The following is a 15,570-nucleotide window of genomic DNA, read 5'->3' as shown; positions in this document are numbered from 1 at the left end:
AGACAAATTGGAGGGCATGTATCCATTTCTGCACTTCCTCGGTCCCTACCTGATTACCACACGGCACTGTGTGTCTGCCAGCGTAAGTGTCATAGACAGAGATGGTCTCACAGAGCAGGCTGGTCATCAATGTCTGCACCATGAGCAGGCCAAGTGCCACTGTCTGGGCTCCTATTTATGCACCCATCCACTAAACCCTCCACTGCTCCCCGCCCCCTTTGCATACGGACGAGGGAAGCAAAAGCATTGCAGTGTGATGGAGGTGTGTATTGACCCAGCGAGGCGATGAGGATGGAATACTAATAGGGTTAATAGAATTAATGGTGCTGTCACCATTGGTTGGGGAGGAGTGCTGGGCTTCTTGCTGGCAGGTTGCAAGCTTATTGCTTTCTGCTTGCTGTAGCTATACTCTGGCTCTAATTTGAACTGTATCATTTAGACTTGTGTTCTTATCTTCTGTCTCTCAACACCTGTGTCTGTCTAGTTCTTGTCTTTCTCTCGCCCGCACTTTAAATCTTTCTATTCCTCTCTCGTTGTCCTTTCAAATAGATTAAAATAGCAATATACAACAATTAGTGCGTTAATATAGACGCAAACAACTATTATCTATGTAAAGATATAGTGGAGAATTGTGTACCTGAGCAGAGAATGAAGATGCTCTACCTCTGTGTGTGTTGTTATCCAAGCCGACCGTGCGTACTTTAGGTCATGTCCATGCATGTGAGAGTGCCCCACTGGCTAGCTCATGACCGCCGCTGTGCACCGTCCTCGACCAACAGCGTCGTCTATGAAGCGTGGCACCCATCCTCTGGTGCTCCCTCAGGTAAGCACTGCAAGCTCTGTCAGCATGTTTGACTTAGTTTGCACTGTTAGCGCTGTTAGCGCCATTACCTACGAGCTGCCGGCTCAGATGGCGCCATGTTGAGAGCAGTTGAGAGGCAATCGAAATGCTCCCAATCTTGCATTATGTACCTTAAAAGCTGCTGTAATAATGCACCTTCTTTTGCAAATGCCCTTTTTTCATTCAGCTATTGATTTTCATAAAGTGGTTGTGATCTATAAGTCTTCATATCCCTTGTGCCCTTGCAAGGGCCTGATTTGTGTACATGTGTGTGCAAATGTGCTGTGTGTCTGTATGTGTGTGTTTATGATTCGGTGCTGGTCCTGAGGCAGGCGGAGTGTGTGTAATAATGGAAGGTTGACATTTAAAGCAGTGTATTTAGTGCCACTGAATTAGCATACTCTAACTGGCTGGTCTATTCCTTCTGGAGAAAAGCGGGCATTAAATCCTGACGCAAGATTGGTCGGCAATTTTAGAGCTTTAGTGAAGATTCATAGACTGCAAAATGTGCCGGCATCGCACACAAAGGCACGCACACGCACGCACACACACACACACACACAAACACAAACACACACACACACACACACACACACACACACACACACAATTCTCTCTACCTTCTTTGTCTCCATCCTTCTTTTTCAACTTACTCTGACCCGGGTGTATGCCGCTCGTCTATTCTGCATACACAGCATTTTCCTCTCCTGCCTCTTCAGAGCATGTGTATGAGTTATGAGGGGATGAGAGAGGATGGGTGAATGTGTGGGTGTGTGTGTGTGTGTGTGTGTGTGGGGTTGTGGGTGTGTTTGTGGGATAAAGGAAGATACTCTGTCACCAACACATGTCTCCACTGATGAGTATCTCTGATCCCCCGGTCGACATGAAGACGCAGGCAAGTTGCTGTTTTGCATGTATAATGTGCGAATAGGGAAACACAGCTGCAGTGTACAAAGTCAATAGAGGCCCTTGTGTGTGATTTTGTGTTTGTTTTGCTCGTAGTAAAAGACAGAAATGTGCATAAAATTGTTGCAGGTTGCAGTATTAAGGAGGCTATTTCATCACCTTGTAGTTTTTTACTGATGTTACACATCTTTAACAGGTAGGGAACATCTGAGAAAGTATGTCATTTCAAAAGTTACAAGTGTAATTAGTATAATTAAAGATGTGGAATATGCAAGTGTGATGCCACTACGTATTTATTTTTAATCGTTTAAAAAAAAAAAAAAAAAGAATTTCACATGTATTTGTGTACGGCCCCTCGTAGATCGGTTTCCCCCGGAAGTGTAGCTTGCGAGTACCTCTCATGGCTTGTTGATTCCAGGGAAGTGAAGAAGCCTTTGGTTGTAACTTTAGTATATTCAGGTTCCGGCAGCGAAAGTGAACTGCAATGCAATCAATGAGCTGTGGCCTGTAAAGGCCTGCTGCGGACGACATGTTTAATATTGAATGTGTCTTGTGTTTTCGAAATTGCACCAACTTCAACACTGCACATCCTTGGGAGTGGGAACCCTACAAATACACCCACCAAGTGTGAAGATCAGATGAACTTTTCTCAACATATGCGAAGAAGGAAACACACACAGTCAGAAATAGAGATTCCTAGATTTATAGTTCGCTGATTCTGCTACTGCGCCACCTATTGGCCAAATGGCACCAAATTTGTCATGGTCACTCAGACATCAGATCTACACATGTCTACCAAATGTGGTTGCAATGACATTCAGGAGATATACTTCTATCTATAATAAAAGCCCTGCCAACAGTATATGAGGCCCAGCTGTTGCAAAACTGTTTGCAACATCACAAATTCAAAATAAAACTTTTCCCGGCTTGGTCCAGTGATGTTCTGTACCAAATTCGGTGATGATTGCTCAAAATGTGTAGGAGTAGCAGTGAACAAAACGATTTGGACACAATTCAAAATGGTAGAAGATGGATCTAGTGCAGCTGGGCACAGCGTATGTGGCTAGAGACTTTTTGTTCAAAAGTTACAGTCTGTTTGAGGTAGTGCTGCTAGCTACTTCTTTGGAAAAGAGTTGGCAACACCGGGCTGGGTTTTCTCAGTGGGATGATTTTTTTGAATCTTTCTCAATATTACTAACCCTAGTTTAGCCTAAATCAGGTTTAACTAGAATCATGACCCAACATATCTTGTTTGTATCCTGAGAGAGAGTGTTTTGTGCTGGAATGCTGTTGTTTCCTGGCAAGCTGATGTTACCGCATGTTCTCACTGGGGGGGGGGGGGGGTCCCTTGAAGGACACAGACTAAAAATGATCAGCACACTCTCGTTCTGAGCTAAAGAACAATAGGAATGACATAACAGGGTATTTTTATATCCACACACACACACGCACATACAGTTTATTCACACAGACACAAACTGTCAGTTGATTCCCTGCTGATCTCGTGCCCAAAGAGAGGGGTTACCATGGCAACCCTTGTCCAGCGCAGGGGTTTTGGCCTGCTTTTCTTGTGAACATGTTGAATGGGGTCAGACAATTCACCCCCACCCCCAACTCATCAGTTGCATCACTGTCTTCTGCAAAGGACTGATTGGATAACCCCTGTCCCTCATAGTTCATCCCCCCCCCCCCCCCCACACACACACACTCACTATGTGTCTGGTGACCAACAGAGGTTAAAGGTCCACAGTGTGGTGTCCATCTTAGCCTTGTCCCTTTGTGGCAGCCTATAAGAGGAGCTCTAACTATCCAATAGCTGCTGGGGACTTTGTAGGTTAGAGGTAAGCGGAGGTGAAAGGTTTTCTGTCTCTATGGTGCTATATGTGGTATGATGTTGATGTTATGGTGTTGGCCGAATACAATTTAAAGAAGAAATGGTGCCTCCTCACGTAACCACTTCGGCATCTCTACACTGGCTTCTTACATCAGCATCACTCTGCTAAACTAATTTGACGTGTTCATTGATAATTTCAGTGATCATTATTCTGATTGATTGATAAACTCCTGGGCAGACGTAGGTTTTTATATGTGGAAAATCATCGACCAAAGTGCTTTACAAAGACAATAAATAAGTTTGCAACAAATGTAAGCTTTTATGGTAACTGAATTTTATTGAAGATTTAAAGCAATTTAGATAAAAATCAAGGAAAAATAACTCGCACTAAGCTGTGCACAATACAAAACAAGCTGCAATGATTTACTAACTAATCAAGGGTGGCGCTAAAAGCAAACAAAAATATGGATCTTGCACATCACACTTACAATATAATCTTGTATAATCTTTCTCTTGACTTCTACGTATCCATCTTTCTATTGTTATATATGCTTACAACTCAATTCCCCTTCATTCTACCTTAACATTTCTCCACTTCTCTTTGAGTCCTTTGCTTCTCCTCACGCTCATGTCTCATTGCATGCCACATGCGTATCAGTAATATGTCTAAAACATGTCAAAGAGGGCCCATGTGTAGCCTCATAGCGATATAATACATTCCTCATCAACCCCAGCATGAACCATATATAGGGAGGTTATTCACACACATCACAGGTGTAAAAGGTGGGTTGATTGAAGTGCTTTTATTCTCATTTGCTGCGCGGATCCCGCTGGCAGTAATTTCCTAGTATCTCACTTCTACCTGCCAATCTTGTCCCACATTTAAATCTCACAAATCCAGTGGGAGAAATTGAAGCAATTTCAGCTAATTCGCCCCTCACCCTCACCTTTTCTTAGCTACTTTTTTTTGATTTGCATATCTTTGTGATCTACTTTGAAGTATGCCGAGGGAGAAAACAGGAGGTGGGATATTTTGTTTCTGGTTCAGACTGTTTGACATCGCTGTAATAGCTTTTGTCTAACCATCAGTGCATCAGCCCTGTGTGCTGCTTGTAATAGTTGTGTTATTGCTTTGTCCCTTCCTTATTTACTCACATAAAATAAGTACAGCTTCTCCTTTGAAAATAATTTTGAAGAGAATGTTCTTTTATTAGAAGTCGGGCTTTTGTTACGTGATGTTTTTTGCAATACAGTATGATTGCCTCATAGTAATAACCACATACCACTGCTACAAAGTAACAAAGTTAGCTGCTAAAACATTTCGTGGATGAAGCCGCCCGTGTCCATCTCCAGAAAAAAGTCCACCTACTAAACGACATGCAACTCTACTTAAAGAGGAGGTTCCACAATCTTGCCAGAATATGCATGCAAGCAGGAACACAGCAAACATATACTATCTACTGCCTCTACATCACCATGGTTCAGAAAATCTGATGCAGGTTTTGACACAAGAGTGTGAAACCCTCTCTCCAGAGCTATTGGCAACCAGAACTCCGGGACCAGAGGAAGTGGAGCAACAACCTCGACACGTTAATAAGCAACTCACCTCCGACCCACAAATTAAGGCAAGCCTGGTGCAAGCAGTTATCAAAGCTACCTTACTGATGCTGGACAGTTGTTCCGTCAGTCCACAATAAATACCAACAAACAAATTATGTAAATAAATAGCCAAATAATGAAATCAATGTGACGCTAGGCTGAGGAATATGCTAGCTGTTAGTTCACGTTCCATAGCAACCGCCTCGGTATGTGCAGGCAGGCAGCCCAGGAGACACTGTTTTATTACTTTTCAATAAAAAAACTATTTAAATATGAATGTGTCTCAAACTTTCTTATTGCCATACTTGATGACCGTTTTAAAATTATAATGACCCCATCAAATCTAATTATTATTTAGTATAACCGTGAGAGCACGTGTGTAAGTGGGCTTCTTCATGCATGTGTTTTGACTTGATATCATGTATTGTGAAGGTGTCTGTACATTAACACTGAACCAGGGCTAAGTCGTCGTCATCACGGTTGAAGTGTGAATGCTGCTGTTTCTCTTTTGGGAGTAGCCACAGTGCTGAGTCCTTCTCCTCACCTCCCCTTTATACTGCCACTTTTCATTCCTCCAAACATCCTTTTCTTTTCATTCTCTATGTGTTTAATCCACCTCATCTCTCTCGCCGGTAGCTCCCTCTGCGCTATCCGTCTCTTTCTTCTGTTGCGTCAGCTAATAAAGGAAAAGTTATTGTGGTGTCAGCTATTTAGTTTGTGTATGCAAACCATTATTCTCTCAATGTTTTGAATGCCAGTCGAGTAGAAAGAGTTGCTTTCTCCGTTCTGGCGAACCTCATTTTTTTGAGGGCTAAGCAGAAAATCCTCCGCTTTTGCTCTCTCTGAACCTTCTTGGCCTGCATCCATCACCGGCGCGCTGGCCCCTGTTCAGTGTTTAAATGCGGAGCTAAATATAGGCCTTGCATTGTGCTGCTGTGCTTAATATGTGTGTTTGGGTTGATTAGAGTTGAGGCCTGATCTCATCCTACCACAGACCCCAAATGCATGTGGTGGTTTCTGGTTTCTATTTGGACACGGGGTACAGGGCGGGGGGAATATAATCATGTATAGGGTTGTGAGTTATGTGACCGAGAGAAATAGCAACAATACAGAGCTAAAATGGAATTGAACGGTTGTTGGATGGAGCTATTATAGAGACGGCTGTTGTAAGATTGGTTGTTAAGACTCGCTGGGATTCTGTTTAATAGGATGTTTGCTTTCGATATTCACAATCAGTGATGATAAAAAAAGAAAAAATTGACAATTTGAATGCTCATCATGTGTGATTTGTTGGTCACTTGCATTTCTGTGGAGTCAAATGAGGAAAGATGTTGTACAGGAGAGGGTTAACTGCTTTGCACATGGAGCGCAGAGGCAAATCAATAGGCTTTATGGTGCCTGGCCAAAAATATGAAGTAATTGCCCTTGTATTGACTGAGGGCTCAGGCCATTTTAGAAGGTATTATGCCACCGTATGATCAGGTTAAGGAGAGAATTACACTTGCGTGAAGAGTGGAGTCTTTGTCTTGATCCCTGTGTCTGTTTCTTTCATTTGCCCCTCTCCTGCCTCCCTATCCCTCTGTAGTTTCTCTCCATTACATTTCCTCCAATCTCTACATCTGTCCATTTTGTTTCCCTCTCCCTTCTTCGCTCTGTCTCCGTCTTTCCTTGCGGCCCTCTCCTCCATCACCACAGAGAGGCCTCTCTGACCTCAGTCTGTCCGATGGGAAGTGACACGTGAAGCATATTGGCAAGCAGGCTAACATAAGCCTTATGGGAGCTTATATTGTACAACAAGAACAGGAACAAAAGAGACGGCGTGCTTGGGCTGTTGAGAGCCATCACGAATGCGCACTGCACATTTCTGCATGGCGCTCGCTACTGACACCAGAATTCTTCAGCCTGACACTGGTGATGGATTAGATGCGTTATCGAGGCGGAGAGCGGCTCCATGTTTTTTCCTGGTGCGCGGGGAAAGAAGGAGAGAGAGGGAGACACACACACACACAGGCAGCTGAATAGACATTCCACCTGAAGTAAAGAAATACAGTAGCACTCTGCGAAATTTCATGCTGAGTTTCCAGGACAGCCACACGAATAGATAAAGATAGTGAGCCTGGTCGGTACACCGTGTTCTGCCAACTGTCAAATACAACCAGTTGATTTATATTTATGTTCGTGTGTGTGTATGTGTGTGTAAAAGAGAATGCCCATTTATGTTCCGTCATGAGCTGGGCACTTTTGTGTGTTGTAGAGCTGCATGATATATCGTTTCAGCATCTACATTGCGATGTGCGCATGCGCAATAGTCGCATCGCATCTCCTGCGAGCAAATAAGCTCAAACATCAGGCTACTAGTTGTTTGCTGCTTGATAACCAAAGGAAAGCAGTTCTCATTTTCTCAGTTCTCATTTTCCATGACTAGTCCAGTGTTTCACATTAGTTACCTACAGGTAAGCCCGCCACAGTTTTATAATGAACCATATCTATACTTGCACTTCTCAACAGGTGGGGTCCGCGTCCTCCCCGGAGGATACAACTTGGTGGGTCAGAGACGGCAGGTTGTTGTGGGAGGATCCTCTCATGTGCTGGCTGTGCTTGCAGTGTCATCACCATTCATATCAATACAACCAATATGTTTAGGATTTTTCTAATATCATGCAGCCCTATATTGTATAGCATTCATGTGCCTCTATTCTCTTGTTAAACACAGGAAATGAGAAGGAATTTGTGTGCCTGGCTGGTGTCTGACTTCTGATGTGTTGGTGATGTACCCCCCCCCCCCCCCCCCCCCCCCCCCCCCGGCTTGCGTCTTTCTTTTTTTTTGGTGGCCCCCCCCCCCCCCCCCCCCCCCTCCCCAGGGTGACTCATACTTCCAGTCCACTCACCCTGATGCAGCTCCAACTCATGCCCCAAAGGGACTGACTTCATCGTGGGCTGGACATTATACATCCATCTCCAAAGGGGACTGATAATGAATCTGTCAGTACACCTCATACCCTAGTGCCTCCCGTCTTTTACGGCGCCATGTAACATGCAGTAACCACACTCGCATACTATATGTGCAGATATACTGTGACACAGTGGTGGATGTTCACTTTTCAGCAAATGACAAATTTCAATAAGTATGTCTCGGAAAATGTCTGTTTTTCCTCCTCAGAGTTGTGCTTGCAATGCAAAACGGATGTGGTGAGAGTGCCCTGCTGTCACAAAAGCTTTTCAAATCACAGATGCCTCCTGACAAGCTTCACTGGCTCTTAAAATGCTGTCAGCAATCTGTCACCTGTCATCTGGCCCAACGTACTGACCGATCTCAACATCCAATTCAAGACCATTTACTGAGGCTAAGATTGGTCCTATCAGACATATTGGATTTGATTGGATACGGTGTATCATTCTCATTGTCAGATCCCTCTGGCTTGTGTCTTTTTCAATCAGCGTGACCCCACTTCACTACAAAGCTCCCATTTCCTCAGTGGAGTTGCCTCGGTGGTAAAGGGTTGTTGTATTTAGACAGAGTGACAAAGTGTGATGGTGGTGGTGTACTTTTGCAGAATCTAATCCAGTGTGTGGGATCAACCAGAAACTTCAACATCTAAAACTGTTGAACTGGATTAGCGTAGATGCAGGAGATAGCTGCCGAGTAGCCAAATGGGAGTTGAACTTTCACCCTCCACTCTCTCCCCCTCTTTCTGTCTTTGGGTACAATGTGTTACTGAGCTTTAGCCATGAAAACATAATCTTCTTTAAATCAACTTCCAGTATACTATTTTGGTACGTGGTGTAGGTGGAGGACCTACAATTTGACTTAATCCTATCCTGGTACAAGGTGTTGGAGTGTGTTGCACACTGTGGCTTGGTGAAGGTACCCATGCGTGGGTTACAGTCTGCTCTGCCAGCTCAAAGTGTAGTAAAATAATATACACCCTCAGATGTGTCTGTCTTGCGTGTGTGTGTGTGTGTGTGTGTGTGTGTGTGTCCTGTTTCAGAAACACTAACCTCCCCCAAGGCTAAGGTAAGAAAATAGCATGTTTTGCCAAACTGAAAAGAAAGCAGCTCTCAGGTAATTGTCAGCAGCTGTGGCCATTAAGGGAGAAACATTCTTCAAAAATCGAGTGGCTAATGCTAAATAAATGCTTGGAGACAAGCTGTAAAACAGAGACCAAATCAGTATATCAGTTAATCACCCCCCACAGTTTTGCTTCTACAGTTGAATTCAAAGACTTATTTTTATATCTCAGTTGCTTCTCATACAGTAGGATTATACAGATTGGAAAGGGATCATTTTGGTATTTTTCATATGTAGCATAACAGTGTCTATAGGGAGTTTGAGCTTTTTCCCTTCCCCTCTGTCTCTGAGCAGCAGCATCCACAATGCACTGCAAATACACATTTGATGCACCTTTACCGTGGATTTATACAGCAATTTTCACTCAGCAAATTGCTTCACACAGACTCACACGGTTGGGAATCCTGTGTCTGGCACAGTGTTCAAAACCAGTGAGACCAAGGGAGAAAGGGAGAGCGAGAGAAAGAGGGAGAAGGGCAATTTGAATTGGAGTTTGGTCAATCTTCAAACGTTTTTGCAGGGTGCTTACATGGTCTGATCAAAAGCACCCCACTGGCACAGGCCCTCGTAGCCACAAGAGGAGGCCTCTGATGCCGCTGCCATGGCTTCCCTGCTGGCCAAAGCTTCCACCCGCTAATGCCTGACTAGGTGCTGCAACATTAAGTTTGTACATAGTAATACAAAAGTTCCTTTTTTTTTTTTTTTCAGGATGTGGCATCTTTGGAAAGTTGCCCCCTGTCTTGAGTTGTAAAATATTGGTATTTTATACATAATTTACTTCCTGTCACAAATATATATATATATAACAGAAAGGTCTTTAGAAATTTAGATTTCAACACCAAAACATTCAGTACTAAGTTGGTGTTAAAGAAGCCCAGTCCTGTGGCTGTAAGCTCCTGAGGTGTCTTTCCCTCTGGAGTAACCTGGTTGACGCGCTCGTTGTAGGCTATGCTAGACTATCTGTGATGTGTGTTGCATTCGATACATCATCACAGAGACGTTTGTTTAATGATATATAGCTCATTTATTCTCATTGTTGTGGAACAACGTACAAAAATCCGATTCTTTCCACCAACAGTAAATGCACCACATTAGCGTATCGCGGTCAAAACCTTTTGCCCTTCCGGGGTCAAACACCTGACAACCACAGCGATTTCAGGTCCTATATACCTGAGCCCAGGACATGAATACAGCGCCACCCAATGTACACACAAAGAAATACAGTTTTGCATATTTGCATATTCCATATTTGGCTCTAACAGTTGGTTTCAATCTGCAACCACTACTAGATGCCACCAAATCCTATAAACTGTTCTTTTAAACAATACTTGTCTGAGTTTTGAGTTATTAGAACTGTAACAAAATATAATGCTGTACACAAAAGCAAACCCATTATAGCTTGTGCCTGCAATGCTACAGAATAAAGGTGGAACTTTGGCTAAACCAAAAGAAAAAGAGAAATGCATAAATGTGAACAAATCGGTTTGGTCTCACCCACTTTGTCACAGGTATCATCTGAAAAATGGTGATTTATTCCTTACATTTGTACTACAGCTAAGACAATGAAGTCCACAGTTATGTGAAAGTGGTTTGGATTTTGAAAATTTAAAGGAAGTCCTCCTACTCAGTGACGCTTGGGGACATTTATTTCTGTCCTCAGCTCTCCAGGCCTCTTTCATAATGGCTCTGTGCGTGTCTGTCTGGTTTTGTTTGTGTAAAGGATATCATAACCCACTTGTGAATATTGTGGATATCTCACATTCAGGACGGTACATTTTTTTTCTTTTCACAAATATTAACTACACAGGCCACGGTGCCCCTGGGGTACATGTAGAATGTTTTTCAACACTCTCATTCATCTTCACCTTTTCCCCCCTTTCCTCACTTTACTCAGTTGCAGCTCCCCGACACTGGTGATAGAGACAGACCAGCTAATGGCTGTTGTGTTGAAATGGGGGACCGAGGAAGGGTCTCTGGGGCACCCAGGATTTCTTTTAGTGGATGGATTCTCCTAAAATAGAGGCACAGTGATATTGTCAGAAGGCCTTGAGGGTATGAATCCAACCTGTTAGCAGCCTCCTCACCCAGCCTGATAAATAATGCAGGCACAGGTTTAAGTACCTGAGAGAGCGGGCTAAAGACTGAAGTAAAGTGACGCTGAGGAAATGGATGTGTTGGGCCTGAGAGCTCAGGTGGTAGATTCTGTAGGCGAGTGGAATGGTAGCGTGGGAGTGAGTGAGGGAGCGTGGTAAAGAGATGGAGACAGAATTATTTTGGATTTTCCATTTACTTGCCCAAGGTTTTAATTTTCCTCTCTTTTTTTTGTGGTTGTCTCATTCGCCCACCCAGAGGTGAGCCTGCCCCTCAAGGTCCCTCACATCCAACCCACACACACATTTCTTCACTTCCTTACAATGCTGTGGGTGTGTGTTTGTATCTGCATATGTGTGTGAATGTAACAGAGTTTGCTAGATGTGTTGCTCCCATAGAAAAAAACAGCTTCTTAACGTAAAAAAGCAACTGGATGTGTGTTTGTGTGTACGAGATGGGAGAGTGTGAGGGCTTCTGGAGTGCTTGAGTATCGGTTCTGTTGATTCCATTTTCTCTGCTGGAACTATAAGCAGTTCAAGAAAATAAAAAAAAGATCCTGATAAAATGCATTTGCGGTTAAATGATAACGACTAAGTCGAAATTCCACAAAGACCCACCCTACACTGCCTCTAATTGGCTCGTACTCATTGCCTTCTTTGCAAGACTTTCTTAAGGTTATTACTATTGAAGATGAAGTGTGATGGGTGGTTGGTAGGGTTAATGAATTCAACTCAGATGAGGGTAGCAGCCTTCTTATAACGTGCTCTCATATATAACTACAATGTCCTGATTATGGCAGAAAAATGTTTTTTAAAAATGTTGCTATGCACGTTGCCTGCATGGATGGAATGAAATCACAGATCCGTTGGAGATTAACAATTTGATGAGGTATCATTATTCAACTTAATGTTAACCTTAATGTTGATATGGCACTTCATATATCAAAAAGGTTGCCGACCCCTGCTCTAGAAACAGGTGTGTGTGTGTGTGTGCGTGTGTGTGTGTGTGTGTGAGAGAGAGAGAGAGAGAGAGAGAGAGAGAGTGTGTGTGTTTCTGGCCAAATGTGAATTTAGAGGTCCCTGGACCGTTGTGAGAGACTGTGTGATAGCAATCTGATTCAGATGAACTGCAGGCGTGCAGGGGGAAGGTCGGTTTATCTTGTGATCCCTAGTGGCGGCGTGCTTGGACACATATCATAGCATTACAGACTGCTCCTACGGGTGCACACATATAAATGCACGACACCCACACAGAAACAACAGTGAACAGAGCAGCGCAGGTCTGGCCGTGCGCCGTCGACATGCTTTATGGATGAGCATATTTGCTGAGGTCTCCCTTCACACTGCAGTGTCAGTAACCAGATGAAGACTGGCAACGCCCCCACATCCTGCCTTTCTCCTCCTACATATGGTTTTCCCATATGTCTTCTTTTCCATGTTTGGTTTAGCCTGCCAAGGTCAGACGCAGGTCAGCCGTGGAAGGCTCAACCACTTTTGAGCTCTGCCCCTCAAATGTGCCGCCTGCTGTCGTGTACTGAGATAACCCTCAAGCTTTGAAGGCAAAGCTCCAGGGGCTTTGTGTGAACTTACATCACGTTTCTCCTACTTTACCATGGAGCAGTTTGACACACATACATACACAAAGGCCTGTGTGTGTGTGTGTGTGTGTGTGTGTGCACATTTGCTCACGTACCCTCCCGCCCTCCCAGTTGATCTTCTTTTGACAGACATATGACCTTGACTTTCCCCTCTGTGATATTTTATAGTGTCTAGCTGCTATTTGGTGCTGTCAGTATCTGAATAGATAGATGAATGTTTGGGTGGAGGGTAGCAGGCGGGGATGGACAGATGATAAAGCCATCAGCTTTCTTGAGTGGAGGCGGCCCTAGTGACATGTGACATCACAGAGACATATCTCACCCCCATCATCACAAAACCCACGCTGCCCCTCAAGATTTACTGGTCTGGTTATATATTTGTCCAACAAGCATCTGGTGAATAAAGAAGAAACGGGGCCCGTTTAGGTCAGGAGGGTCATGCTCCTCCAAAAAGCCATTAGAAAGCTTTTCCACTGTTTTTGAAGTTAGGTGGTCTTCGCCTCTTCAAGGCTGTACTGAGGGAATACATCACTCATCGGGAGAAAGGGGAAAGGAAAACAGAGCTCAGGTTTCACAAAGGTCTAACAATATTAGCTCATAATTCCTAACAGTTGTTGTAACCCCATCCCAAATGGAATCTCAAGGGGCTGACATTTACCTCATACCATGAAATACAAAGTTAATAAGAAAGTATTTGAATGTCAGTTAATTATATCTCTGCCATTTTTAATTATTCACACTTTCACAATCCAAACAGCCCTCATGGAGTATTTCCACCTACTCCAATCTCCAACTCGCTAAATGATAATAATAGATTGTTTTGCAAATATTATTTGACCCAACGTCTGACATCCATTTCAATCATTCTTCTTCTGTTTCCCCGCTCCTGCTGTCATGCTGGTATAAATAGCAATCATGGACCTGTTTCCGTTCTGTTTTTCTCAGATTCGTGTCGACGGGCCGCCTCACGGTGGTGTCCAGTATGAGACGATATCGGTCATCAAGGACGGCAGCCTTGTCCTGCGAGATATGGCTTTCTCCCTCGACCGCAACTACCTCTACGTCATGTCTGAGAGACAGGTAGGTGTTGGAAAAGACGCATGCATGCAAACCTCTGTTCGCTAAGTGCCCTCTTGCAGGAGAATGGAGGGTTTATGTGTGTCTCTGTGTGTGTGTGTGTGTATATATAGATATGTTTAAATGTCAGGAAAAGTGTGCGAATGTGTGTGTGCTTCAGCAGGGCCCTAAGATGGCCCACCTCTCAGCATCATGAACATCACCACCCTCTGTTAGCTATAAATAACCTGGGTGGCACAGCGGGGGACATTATGACAGCGTTTGATAATGAAGGGGAACAATGAGGGCAAGGAGAAAGAAAGAAACAAAAAGACAAGGTAGCGAGAGAGAGATGAATGGCACTTGCCGGCTGGCTCGCTGAGGCAGAGTATGAAAGGAAGAGTGATGAGGGAAAGCGGGACAGCTGCAGTAGTGTATGACTTAGAGTAAAGAGAGACACTAAGCAAAAAAAAGAGACAGAGTGCAAGGTCATCCTATCACACTTCTAATGAAGTGACACAGCATTGCGGGGCGGGTGGGAAGCAGCCGATAGCCATTAATGCAGCTGACATACTAAGTAGGCAAAAGGCGAGGGCAGGCGAGGATGGAGGGGGACACAAGGACAGAGTAGGGGCGAGGAAGGGAAGAAAAAAGGTGAACAGAGGAGGAGAAGTGATGGGAGGAGAGGAGAGGAGGAGCAGCTGCAGGGGAGCGTGGCAGCGCAGCAGCCCAAGAGACAGACGACGTGCGAGGCTGTCAGTGTGAGGTGATAGATTGCAGTCCTCTCTCCTTATCTCTGCTTTTAACACACTCAACAACTAGCTGGCTCGAGTTTACAGGTTAGGATCCGCGGTGGTCAGATGTGGTGTGAAGGAGTTATTTAGGCAATGGTGTCGATTGCTAAGAGAGGAGCAAACAGGTTCATGATAATCTACAGTTGTTTCCCCCTTAGTATCTGTGATTAACACATAGCTGTGCTGTGTGTGATTTTTTTTTTTTTTTTTTTTTCTTTTTCTTCAAACAATTTGCAAGATTTAGTCAGAAACTTTCCTGCTGTGAGAATAAAAATATAACAATGTCAAATGCAATCACATCACCAGTAATAGCTCCATACTTCAACAGGCTATCAGGCTCCGGCTGAGATCATTAGTAGGACGGATATCTGAACAAGTGGTGGTCCAAATTATTTAAAATATTAAATCTCTTGTTTCTTAACATTTATACAGTCGTCAAATCCGCTACGTCCACGCACAAACACAATACATGCACAAGTATCTTACAGCGAGATGATGACTCTGCAGCCAGGCGTCACAGATTCCACAAATAAAGACGAGTTTGTATCGAGTCTAAAGTCGGTTTCCCATATTTACTAAATCCTTTATTCCCACTTATTCCGCAGATGAAACAAGCTTTTGATGTTGAGCTCATAACTGCTAGTCATCTGACTGAGAAGTGATGTTGGCAAATATTATTAGTATTCAGCACATAGACTCCTCTGTCTTGCTCTCCGGGGGTTGGGCAGGATCGAAGCGGACACACACACACACACACACACACACACACACACACACACACAC

At 43.9% G+C, this 15,570-nt stretch overlaps 1 protein-coding gene across 2 annotated transcripts in view; it reads left to right on the top strand.

Annotated features, from left to right (window-relative positions):
- plxna2 (plexin A2) overlaps positions 1–15,570 on the top strand; it is a 176,971-nt gene that overhangs the window by 58,685 nt on the left and 102,716 nt on the right. For both annotated transcript variants that reach the window (XM_031844680.1, XM_031844681.1), the window contains exon 4: positions 13,883–14,017. In XM_031844680.1, coding sequence (XP_031700540.1) covers positions 13,883–14,017 — 135 coding nt within the window. The remainder of the gene's footprint in view (positions 1–13,882; positions 14,018–15,570) is intronic.

This window comes from Anarrhichthys ocellatus, unplaced genomic scaffold (assembly GCF_004355925.1).
Source record: "Anarrhichthys ocellatus isolate YVR2014 unplaced genomic scaffold, GSC_Weel_1.0 scaffold5, whole genome shotgun sequence".
Taxonomy (NCBI): domain Eukaryota; kingdom Metazoa; phylum Chordata; class Actinopteri; order Perciformes; family Anarhichadidae; genus Anarrhichthys; species Anarrhichthys ocellatus.
Note: the sequence above shows the minus strand (reverse complement) of the source record. Positions and strands in the feature narration are given on the sequence as shown.